Source organism: Fundulus heteroclitus, chromosome 24, assembly GCF_011125445.2.
Source record: "Fundulus heteroclitus isolate FHET01 chromosome 24, MU-UCD_Fhet_4.1, whole genome shotgun sequence".
Classification (NCBI taxonomy): Eukaryota; Metazoa; Chordata; class Actinopteri; order Cyprinodontiformes; family Fundulidae; genus Fundulus; species Fundulus heteroclitus.
In genome coordinates, this window is record NC_046384.1 from 1,989,739 (window position 1) to 2,002,288 (window position 12,550).

Consider the following 12,550-nt stretch of genomic DNA (forward strand, 5'->3'; position numbering starts at 1 on the left):
AATAGGTAGGATTTTAACCAACAATGCTGAAAGTAGAAACTCTGACATTAGCAGAGTTGATGAATTTTCATAAAACAACTGCAAAGTTTTGTACTTTTTCAAAAAACAAACAAAAGTGGACGTGTGTTTGTTCTGACTGTTATGAGCACATGGAATGGACCGAAATCTTGGTGAGACTTTCCTAATGATAAGAGGCAGACCCAAATTAAAACACTCACAGAAAAACAAGATATTAAAATTCTTAAAGGACACCCTACAAAAATGTAAAACCCCCAGAAAAAATAAAAAGTATTAAATATCTAACACTTTTTTTTGGTTGGGAACCAATTGAGTGCTGTACCAGAGAGTCTGACCCAGCTCTCCAGTCGCTTTAATAATATATCATGGTCAACAGTTTCAAATGCTGTGGTGAGGTCCAACAAAACCATCACTATGGTTCTTCCACAGCCTGTATTTATGTGGATGTCATGGAACACTTTGACGAGGACAGTCTCAGTGCCTTGGTGAGAAAACCTGACTGGAAAATATCAATGGGGTTGGTAATGTAAGGAAGCTATTTAACTGTTGAAACAACTTTTTAAATAATTTTACTGATAAATGTCAGGTTGGAGATCGGTCTGTAATTCTGCAGATGTGATTTATCCAGATTGTTCTTTTTTTATCAGTGGTTTGATAACAGCTGTTTTCAAAGCCTGGGGGAAAACCCTGATGAGAGGGATGAATTTACTATGTGGATCAGGTCAGATGCAATGACAAGCTGGACCTTTTATAAGGAAGGTTGTAGGTAGTATATCAAGACAGCAGGAGGATGAGCTTAACTGATTTATAATTTCTTCTAAGCTTTTACAGTTGAGTAGTTGAAATGTAGTAATTTTCTCTGCATTTATATTTGAGCATAACATTGATACTGGATTTGGTGTGGATGTGCAGATTAACCCTCAAATTCTTTTGAAATGTCTCTGCAAAGAAGTTAGCAGATTCCAGCTAAATGGTCAGAGATGGGTGGAGTTGACCGAAGTGGAGTGTAAGGAAAAGGCGGCTTTATTGATCCTGGTAGGTCACATATAATGCTCTCTGTGTTTAGGAAGTTCATAAGTATGGTTTGCTCTAGTAAAATCCCAGAGAACAGTGGTGAGGGAGTCTGAGTTTTTTACTCGTGTTGTAGGGAGAAAAATAACTTTTATTCCTTTCATGAATTACCAAGAATTATTAATGACACCTTTGATTGTAAAAGAAATGCTACTCTTTTAGAATCAAATAAATAGTTAAACAGCAAAAATGTATTTAACATAATTAACATCTGCGTGTAAGTTAACTACATTCACACAGAACCCTCCAACAATAGAGAACAGTTAGAATTACACGGTCATTCCCTGAGGAGGCAACAACTCTGTCAGATGGAAACTTAGATTTTAATGTCTGTCAAAACATTCATCAAACTATTGGGCAGGAAATTCTTTTTTTGGCTTTTTAATATTCTCATGAAACTATTTTTTCTATTTTTACCCAGTTGGAGATTTTGACTTTTGAGGGTTTTTTTTTTTGTTTTGTTTTTTTGCTGTTTTTAATGTCTCTGCTCTGTATTTGATGTTTATTGTACTTTTCCTCTGTGTTTTATTATTTCATGTTCTGATTTATTTGCTTTTAGGATCTGTAAAACCCTTTGGTCAACTGAGTTGTGTCTTAAAGTGCTTTATAATAAAGTTGTTGAATTGAGTTGTTTCTGGTTTACTTATGAATGAGTCAAAACTTCTTCTTTATTTAACTTGGATAAAGATTAGGAAATCCAATCTGTCAATGAAAATTTTTCCTACAGTTCAATGTATAAACCCTGTAAATTGAACCTAACTATAATTTATTACTAATTATAGACTCTTATAATTAGTAATGTTATTTTATTTCAAGTGACAGTCTCATTACATTGTCGTAAACTGTATGCAACGAAATTTCATTAGCATCCTGGTGACACATTGAATATGTTGGAAGCACCACAGATTATAAAGAGCTCTCCAGCTCCATTTTGGGGTGGGCTGTAGACATCCATTAATTATTAGTGATTTTTTTTTTCTTACTGGCCATTTTGTTTCCCATTACCTGCACCGGGTCTGGGGGTGATCCCGGGACAGAGCTGGCCCTGCTCAGGAGTTTATCCAGCCCCTTCCTAACAGCCACTGCTCCAACAAACCACACTATAAAAGATGGCTGGTGCCATTTGATAGTCAAATAGGTCTTCAGGAGTGCCCTTTGGCAAGGCTACTTTATTTGTATGGCACATTTTCGCCCAATGGCAATTCAAATATCGAGTTAATTTTGTTCCATTATCATTGCAAGCAAATAACACGTTTTGTAAATGTAAATATTTTTAAAAAGTAATCTATTTTCTCATATTTTAATTAAAAAAATAGTTTTGCTGTTTTTCATATTTTCCTCTTTTCAAATTTCTCTTTTTCAGATTGAGTTTAACAGATTGTAAACTCATTGCGTTTTTCACTTATGTGGGCGGGGTTTCCTCTGGAGTGAGGAGCGAAGACGCATTTCTATTGGTCAGCAGGGATATTAGCAGCAACATTTTTATGTGGCAACAGCGAATATGATCCGTAAAACACAAATGGAAACGAATGCAATTAGTAAAACTCAATCTGAAAAAGAAATTTGGGGAAAAATTATATAAAATCTGTAAAAATGTGGAAAAATGAAAATTTTTAAAAATCTAAAAAAAAAAAAACATAGTTCCTCATAGTTATTTTTCCCCCAAATTTCTTTTTACAACAAATTTTATTTTTTATTTATTTTTTATTCAATTTTAAAAAAAGTGTTTTTGCTTTTGACGTGCACGGCCTGTTGCTTCTTCCTGTCTCGTTCACCGAGGCCCGCCTAACCTGTTTGGAGATTTGGTAGAAAAGGAGAAACAGTTGCCAGAGACAAACATTTAAAATATGCATATTTATTACAACTGTAATTTCTTCCAAAGGGAGACAAAAACATATGTTACCATACGCCGCATTTAATATACTACCCGACATCCCACTCCATGGTGTTTGTAAGCCCATGTCAAATATTCTCTTCTCCTCTCCAGACCTATTATTGACTAATAATCTATCATTGATTATTCCAACCTTCTCCTGATGTAATACAAGTTTTAACTGTTCATTTTCCTGTCCAGTTTGCCTAATGAATTTGGTTATTTCTGTCTGGTGTTGGAAGCGTTACATGTTCTGTTGTTTCATCTTGACAGCAGAACCGACATCTAGCTGAACCAGGTGCTGCAGCCATCCGTCCAGTGTCCTCCAGTTGGTGTCCAGTTTTATTTGTTCTGGTGGTTCTTGTAGCTCTTCTACATTTTGTACCCTTTTCTGAATTCTGTAAAACCATTTTTCTTTTGTTTCTTCTTCTCATCTTTTTTTTGTAATTTTCCCTAATTTTGTTTCTGGTAGTAGTTTGAACCTCTGGTTTCCTTGAATGTTGAATGTGGTTCTAGATGCAGGTGAGCAATATTTATCATAATATTTATCACAATAAATATGATAAATATCATATGTATGATGATATCACAAATATGATATTTATCACAATAAATATCATGATAAATATGATATTTATCATGATATCACGTGGTAATGTTGTGACAAGATGGTGTATGTTATTATTCTGGTGATAACAAGATTAGAGACAGTTCTCATAGCTAATCTGTAATTGTTAATGTCTTGTTGTGTTTTGTGTTATCAGCTCGAGCCAAGGTGTCGTTTAGGTGCTTTACATATTCCTCCATCAAAGTGTCACTAAAGTGTGAGAATATATTCTCTCTTTTTAGATATAGAAAAAGACGTTTTTAGGACTATCAATGGAGAAGCTAATATTTCAGCTTTCTGAAATATCCTGCTCCCCTCTCACAACTTGGGAACAAATTAATATAGCAAGGGTTTTTTCTGTGTTAATTCCTCTCATCACAACTCCTGTGGATTTGGACACATTACCCTAACCTTAACCAAATTAATATTGGAATCAGGTGTTTCAATCACTTCCATGCCCACAGGTGTATCAAATCAAGCACTTAGGCATGCAGACTGGTCTTACAAACATTTGTGAAAGAATGGGTCGCTCTCAGAAGTGAGCTCCAGTGTGAAACTGTGATAGGATGCCACCTGTGCAACACATCCAGTCATGACATTTACTCGCTCCTAAATATTCCACAGTCAGCTGTATCATAAGAAAATGAAAGTGTTTGGGAACAACAGCAGCTTAACTACGAAGTGTTAGGCCATGTAAACTCAGAGCTCTGATATATGATGGAGCTTGATTATTAGAATGTTATACGTTAGAAGAAGAATTTTAAATTGTATTCTTGATTTAACAGGAAGCCAATGAAGGGAAGCTAAAATAGGATAAATATGATCCCTCTTATTGATTTTCATCAGAACTCTTGCTGCAGCATTTTGGATCAGCTGAAGGCTTTGAACTGCATTTTGTGGACTTCCTGATAGTAAAGAATTACAATAGTCCAGCCTTGAAGTAACAAATGCATGGACTAGTTTTTCAGCATCACCCCTGGACAGAATGTTTCTAATTTTGGCGATATTCCTGAGGTGAAGAAAGCAAACTCTGGAAACCTGTTTAATGGAAAAGGGCCATTATTGTGTTTCTGCATGTGTCCCCTTTTTCAAAGTTTGAAATGGAGCTACATTAGAGGAAAAATTAGAGGATCTAGATCAGAGGTACCCAACCTTTATTGAACCAAGATCTACTTTTGAAGTGGTCTGTAGTCTGTCCTTAGCCTCAAAAACTAAAATGTATATGTTTACCCCAGCAGGACTTCTGACACTGGGAGCAGGATGCCAGGTTCTAAGAGGAGGGGCAGCATGAACTGGTTCCAAGCCATATGATGGTCATAAGGTAATCAAATATTGTGCATCTGTACTATGATTTTCATGTGAGAAAAGGCAGATTCACACAAGTAGTTCGATCCAAAAATGTTGTCAAGTTGAAGGCACATCTTCTGAGATTGGGATACTTTTCCTCAGACAGCAGGTTCCAGAAGTCTACTTTCATGCCAGGCGCTGCTCTGGGTTAGAGTTCAATGTCATTTTGCAATGCAAGAATCTCGGTTTCAGCACCAGAGATGTCCAAATGAAGAAGGGAGACTAATTTTGACACAATGTCTTCCACATCGATATGTGTAGCAAAAGGGAAACACGTGTATCTGTAATCGGCTCAATGGATGAAAAGTCTGTGAATCGTCTCTCAAACTCTGCCAGGATGCTATGAAGCTGCTGATATCGCTCAAGGTGAAGCTGTGTCACATCTTGACCTTGACTTTGTAGTTCTGCCTGCATGCGAGGAAAGTTCTTCAGGTCCCTGCATAGCAGCTAGCTTTAAAGTAATTTTAGCGTCCTTTTGATCGTGTTCACTAAGCCGATCATATGAATGATATTTTTTGTCTTTTCCTTGAAGCTCCAGGTAAAGTTCATGGAGAAGGCCGGAGAGATCTGTGAGAAATGACAAATCCATGAGCTACTCGGCATCCTCCAACTTTGGATGTTCACCACAGCTGGACTGCTTCAGAAGGTCCCTGATCTCAGGCAACAACTCCCTGAATCGTTCCAAATATTTACCTCTGCTCAGCCATCTGACCTCTGTATGCAGCAGTAGGTCTGTATGTTCTGCACCAGCCTCTTTCAGGTGAGCCTGGAATAACCTCCTCTATAGACTCCTGGCCCATACGCTGCACACAATCCTCATGGCAACATCCGTCATGTCTTCTATGTTTAAAATCTATCCACATAATGACTGCTGGTGGATTATACAGCGATAGTTCAGGATATCCGGGAAAGATTCCCATGGCACTTGCTTGCAGAATTCCCTCGAGTCGTCGTGTAACAGCATTCCAGCATAACTGCACGTCTTTTAGAGCAGCCATTATCTCACTTTTATTCTTAAAACCACTGAACAGTGTATCTGCTGCCTCCATAAACGCCTCTTTTACAACCTCACCATCTTTGAAAGCCTTTTTATGCTCGGCAAGACCAATGCTGACCCGGTATGATGCAATAGTTGCAGCCTTACCCTTGGTGGTGGGCTGAGTGAAAAATGACTGCTGTGGAACTAGCTGGTTTTTAGCAGGGAAATCAGTCTCTTTGTGTTTGTGGATCATTTTAAAATGTCCAATTTAAATCTCCAATTTAATTTTAGGCAATGCCACACTCACACTACAAATAAGACAAATTGCCTTTAAGTTGGAAAATACAAAAAAGTAGTCCCCCAATTCTAGATGAAAATAATGGTCTTTCGTCATACCGCTCCATACCACCTGCAAATTAACCCAAAACCAGTCCACCCCTTTGCAGTGGGGAGTCGTTAAGGTCATTCTTGGCCTGCAAATTAAGCCAAAACTGGTCCACCCCTTTTTTCAGGTTAATTTGCAGGCTAACAATGACCCTAACGACTCCCCATTGCTAAGGGTTGGACCAGTTTCGGTTTAATTTGCATGTTATCCAAGCCATTGCAAGGCCTTTTTGGGCAATAATCTAAGGCTTGGAACTCTACACTACTCCAGACATTTGAATTGAGAAAGCTTTCTGGTTGGGAAGCGAAACGTCTTCAAACTTCAGGAAAAAAGTCAATTTTTTTCTGTTTTTTAACTTTTTTGGAATGATCATGACCTGGATGATAGAATCTTCACCAGCACCCTCAGTTTGATTGTGGCTAATAGGAAAACTTCCTCTTTGATTTTTTTTTCTCGTCTGTGATACGTTTGAGTGCACCTGGGACTGTAGGTTAAGCGAGTCCAATCATAGGATTAAAGTTCAGCATCAAACAATGAATTAAAAATAAACAGTTCTGTAATTCTCCCGATCGACAAAAGACTGGCCAGAGATCGACTGGTTGGGCACCTCTGCTATAGATCTTTTGTAGCATCTAATGATATGATTATACCTTGTTTTACTATCATGGTTACAGGTTCACATATGCCAAAAATAAAACTGAAATATGAGATATATTTCTAATACGAATGCTTTAAATCTCTATATTTAGCAATAAATTGCAACTAGGTTCAATTTACAGGATTTATACATTGAAATGTAGGACACATTTCCATTGATTTAGATTTCCTAATTTTCATACTAGACAAATCAAGATGAAGTTTGACTCATTCATAAGTAAAACAGAAATCACTCAATTCAACAACTTTATTCATAAGGCACTTTAAGATACAACTCAGTTGGCCAAAGTGTTTTACAGTTCCTAAAAAGCAAATATTTCAGAACATGACAGAATAAAACAGCAAAAGCACAGTAAAAGTCAAATAAAGAGCAGAGACATAAAAACAAGCAATAAAACCTCAAAAGCCAAAATCTCCAACTGGGTAAAAAGAGAAAATTATGTCTTAAAAGAATATCAAAAAGCAAATATTGAGCCAGCCTGCCTGATATGTAAAGGTAAATAGTTCAATGGTTGTGGTACGATGACGGAGCCAATTTGAATGAAAATGCTTTTTCATTTTACTACTAATAGAAATGTTAATTCATTATCAAAATTAAACCTTGACGTTCATCCACTATCAGATCTTCTGGGCCAGTGCTGGGGATATTGTGCCAATCCCCCGTCTGCACGCCTTGTTAATTATTGTAGCTTCTCTAAGACTCGCCAGAAGCCGATCAGACGGCTCTTTTTACCAGATGCCTCTGACCTCTAGGTTGAATTTTATTGCTTTCTTCATTATACCAGTAAAATTGCTTGTTGTTACTCTTGTGTAGGAGTTTCCATTTACAAAATTATTGTATGAAAAAACATTTTTGCTGGCAAATCATTTATTTGGTTATAAAATAAATCTAATAATTATTGTTAATCAAGGAGAACAATTCGTTTTAAAAATAGAGATGCACAAATCCATTTTTTCTGATCCAATCAGATACAAATACTTGGGCTAAACATATTGGCTGATACACAATACCGATATATACCTGGATATGCAATATTATCAATAATTGTACAATATTTACTCTGGTCTAAATTTTTTATTAGGGCCTTTCTAATGAGTTCATTCTTGGTTGCCTTAACATGAACTTTAGATTAGATTAGCTTGTTTTTCATTGGAGACTTGGTGTATAACTATTATGCCTGAATTTCCCCATTGTGGGACAATTCAGGAATTTATCTTCTCTTGTTTTCCACAAGCATCAAAACCAAAAGGTTTCTCGCTGATGTGGATGCTTGTGTGTTTGTTTAAATTTGACTTTGAGGAAAATCTTTTACCACATGACACACAAACAAAAGGTTTCTCCTCTGTATGGGTTCTCGTGTGTTTATTTAAACGTGGCTTTGAGGAAAACCTTTTACCACAAGCATCACAATCAAAGGGTTTATCTCCTGTGTGGATTGTCATGTGTAAATTTAAATGTAATTTTCTTGAAAATCTTTTTCCACAATCATCACATCCAAAAGGTTTCTCACCAGTGTGAATTCTAACATGTTTGTTTAGGTCTGACTTCGAGGAACATCTTTTACCACATGTATCACAACCAAAGGGTTTCTCTCCTGTATGAATTCTCATATGACAATTTAGGGTTGACTTTGAGGAATAGCTTTTACCACATGCACCACAACCAAAGGGTTTCTCTCCTGTGTGGATTCTCATGTGTATTTGTAAATGTGCCTTTGACCAAAATCTTGTACCACAAGCATCACAACCAAATGGTTTCTCTTCTGTGTGGCTTTTCATGTGTATTTTAAAGTTTGACTTTGAAGTACAACGTTTACCACAAGCATCACAACAAAAAGGTTTCTCTCCAGAGTGGATTCTTATGTGCGTATTTAAATCTGACTTACAGGAAAATCTTCTCCCACATTCATCACAACCAAAAGGTTTCTCTCCTGTGTGAAGTGTCGTGTGTCTATTTAGATGTGACTTATTAGAAAATCTTCTCCCACATGCATTGCAACTAAAAGGTTTCTCTCCTGTGTGGATGCTCATGTGATTTTTTAAGGCCGACTTTGTGGACCATCTTTTACCACAAGAATCACAGCCAAAAGGTTTCTCTCCTGTGTGGATTCTGTTGTGTATTTTTAAGTATGTCTTACTGGAAAATTTCCCCCCACATGCGTCACAGCCAAAAGGTTTTTCTCCATTGTGAAGTGTCATGTGTCTTTTTAAATGTGGTTTGCTGGAAAACTTTCTTCCACATGTATCACAACCAAACGTTTTCTCTCCTGCGTGGATGCTCATGTGATTATTTAAGTCTGACTTTGAGGAACATATTTTACCACATGCATTACAGAAAGAAATCTTTTCTCCCGTGTGGATTCTCATGTGCGTTTTCAAATGTGACTTAAAGAAAAAAAAATGTCCACAAGCATCACAACTAAAGCATTTCTCTCTGGTGTGGACTGTTTTGTTTGTCTTTAGAGTTTTTTTTACATTTTTATTACCTACAGTAACATTTTTCAATAAATCAACATTTGAGTCCTCTTTATTTTTTTCTTGTATATGAACAGCTGAAGTGCTACTTGAAAAATCGCCGACTTCTATTTGCTGTTGGATGTGAGAGAATAGAGGTTTCTCTTCATTCTCTTCGCTCTTCATATGGACAACAGTTAATGGAAACCTGGTCTCTTCAGTCTCCTTCAAATTCAGTTGCTCTTCTTTCATGTTGGCCCAGATTCTTTCACTTTCCACACTTATGTGGAAAATCTTCAGCTCCTGCTGGCCCACATCAGGATTCTGATTGTCAGGGGCACCTTCTTTAATATCTGGTGGCAACACAAAAACATGCATTATAAACAAACATATCCCATAGAGAAACGAAATTTAGAGGTTATCGCTAATAAGATAGTATCTGAGGACAGTGACTGTGGTATAGACATAGAAAGACTTTTAAAATGACTTATGGATTGCGTAAAGGTGGAAATATGTATTCAGATGAATCTGGAAGTATGTGTGTTTTTTTTAGTTAGGAATGCTGGGCTGCTGCTTGGAGTTTGTGTAACATCCATAGTTATCTGATTGGTTCTATGTTGTTTCTGCTGACCCTGTTAGTTTTGCATTTGAAATCTGGCTCTACGTACTACTGTCTTTGCAGACTCATATGCCGTGTACACGCCGTACCTCAGTCTGGATTGCCAGGCTAACATACTGCCTTATACATACGGTTGAATATCCATTGTTTAAACGGTACATGCTTTCGTCATCATAGCCCTGCATTCAGGTGTAAAACCATTTCAGTCAGACACATATGCCCCAATCGCCTCCATGGTAGGTCAGACTCAACAGTTGGAATCGCAAGGTTTGATAAATACCGTTTAATATTTGATAATGCTCTGAATGTTAGCAACGTTAGCCAATTTCAGCAATGATCCTGCTTACATCCCTTTTAACACCCTCCCAAATTTATGGAAAGCCAAAGTGCTCAAAATTAAATAAATAAAACATAAAATAATGATTTACTTAATTTTATTGTCACTTTGTATATTTCTTATTTATTTGTGAAATAACTGAATGCTTACAAAATTGTCATGAAATATTTTGAAAAAAAATGTGTATAATGAATATGTATTTCACATAAGAAAATCACAATATTACATTATTGTTTAGGTATTTCTATATAATTCTACTAGTTCTTATTTTCAAATTACATTTTTCAAAAAGTCATATTTTACTTCATAACACTGTTTGGCCTAATGGCCTATTTATTTCATAATGACACTTTTCAGCAGAGGCACTTCTCCAGCCAATCAACAGAAACAGGGTGGGGCCAGGTGTGTCATTTACCCAGACCAAAGCAATCCCACAAAGAGCTTTAAGTCAGACCTAAAGTTCTCAATTCAGGGGCCTACATGAGCCGGGTCCTTCATCAACCGTGAACAAAGGAAGACAATAAAAGATCGGCTTGTGGTCAAGCCTTCATCGCCTGTCCCGGCCTTATCGTTAATTACGTAGCAACAGAGAGAGCGCAAAGCCAAACAGATGGAACCTGTCCACATTTTTTTGTATGTGTTTTGTTGTTCCTGGTGAAACTATTAGGAGAGCAGCTTGATAGGAAACTATTAAGTTGTATTTTGTATTTCTCCTAAAGCGGATGGGTTTCACTTTGCCATCCTATCTCCATTACTTGCTGACTAATGGCGTTGCCGCCAAATTGATGTGACCCCGATTCTGACATTGCACTGCCCAAGCAGAAGTGGACCCCAGGCCGAGCTAACTCCTGAAAACAAAGACGTTAATGGCGGTAATCGTGAAACTCACGGTGTTACAAGAAGCATCTGTTTTATCAATCAACTTTAAGGCAAAAATAGGGGGAATATTCCAAATGAGTTGTGAATCGTGTGTGTGAAATTATTTCATGGTAAGCACGGACAAATAGACATTAAACCCAAATCCAAATACCAAAGCTAAAATATATTTACGTAACTTAAAATAGTCCCTGCAGACAGCAGTAAATCTTTTCCATTCCTTTAGACTCCTTTAGGTTTCGGAAAAAGGAATAAACAACTTATAAATAACCAGGATAAAGGGTGTTTGAATGTTGCTTTCCCTAACCGACAACGTTTAACCATGACTACCAATGCTCTTTTAACAAAATCCCTCTGACTGCGAGGCCTTCATAATGCAACATCCTGGGATCTTGTCACAGGGAAAGTACGAGCAGCTTCTGTAGCCAAGGAAGCTAATAAATCCAGTGAGTTTTGGCCTTTAGCTGCAACAACGCTGTTATGGGGTAAGGTATGAATGGAAAATTGGAGCTTGTCCCCACTATCTACATGTGTGATCTAGCTTTCTCTGCTCAAATTTAAATGAAGAACAACAGGAGGTCCCTTTTGAACAAGACTTGTTGAGTGGCCCTCTCCTCAGTGCAGCGAAGGATTTAAAGCATCTGCACACTCCAACAGGCACATGTATCTCACTAATGTGTAATTAGGCAACATATTTGTATGTGTAAATATTTATAATAGGTCAAGTTTAATTACTGATTCAAAATGTTAGGTTTATAATTTGTAGCTCAGGACCATGGACAGTTCTAGGTGCTGAAGTTTTGTGACCTTTGTTTTAAATTAGTGTGTTGCTGCTTTGATTAAGCATATTTTGATAAAGTTTCATGTTAATTTTTAAAATATTTAGTTAATACATATTGCATGAGTTATTTAGTTGTCTCTGTCTCATTTTTTGTCATTAGTAAATTATATAGATTTACTGAAATTGTACATGATATAAGTTTTGGAAACCACTGGGTTAGAGGTTTGTTTGCTGACAAAGCTTGTAGTTCATAAACATTAAGCATTACAGCCAATAAAGAAACAACTGGTGAGCTGCTGGTGCTTGTGACTGGTCTGTCAACAAACCAGAGTGCAGTGACAGTTAATTTTTATAGTCCAGTTTCAGGTTCATATGCATCCCCACCTCACGTAGAGTCAGACTGAGCTGACATTTAGTCTGATAGGAAGCTGATGAATCCAGAGAGTTTTGGCCTTGAGCTGCAACACAGGACACAGAAACAAAGTAAAGCAATCCTTACTGTTGATAGGAGCAGCAGTTAATGGAAAGCTGCTATCAGTCTCCTCC

General features: G+C 37.1%; 1 protein-coding gene across 1 annotated transcript; it reads right to left on the reverse strand.

The window, feature by feature from the left end:
• Positions 1-7,170: 7,170 nt before the first annotated feature.
• Positions 7,171-12,550, reverse strand: LOC105923696 (gastrula zinc finger protein XlCGF57.1). Its single transcript, XM_036128321.1, has 2 exons — positions 12,504-12,550; positions 7,171-9,744 (listed from the first exon to the last, which is right to left on the reverse strand). Exon 2 carries the CDS (start codon positions 9,641-9,643, stop codon positions 8,141-8,143), a length of 1,503 nt encoding a protein of 500 aa, XP_035984214.1. The 5' UTR covers positions 9,644-9,744; positions 12,504-12,550; the 3' UTR covers positions 7,171-8,140.

Excerpts from the sequence above, each read along its gene's own strand:
- LOC105923696 (XM_036128321.1), bottom strand. The coding sequence starts at position 9,643 with ATGAAAGAAGAGCAACTGAATTTGAAGGAGACTGAAGAGACCAGGTTT.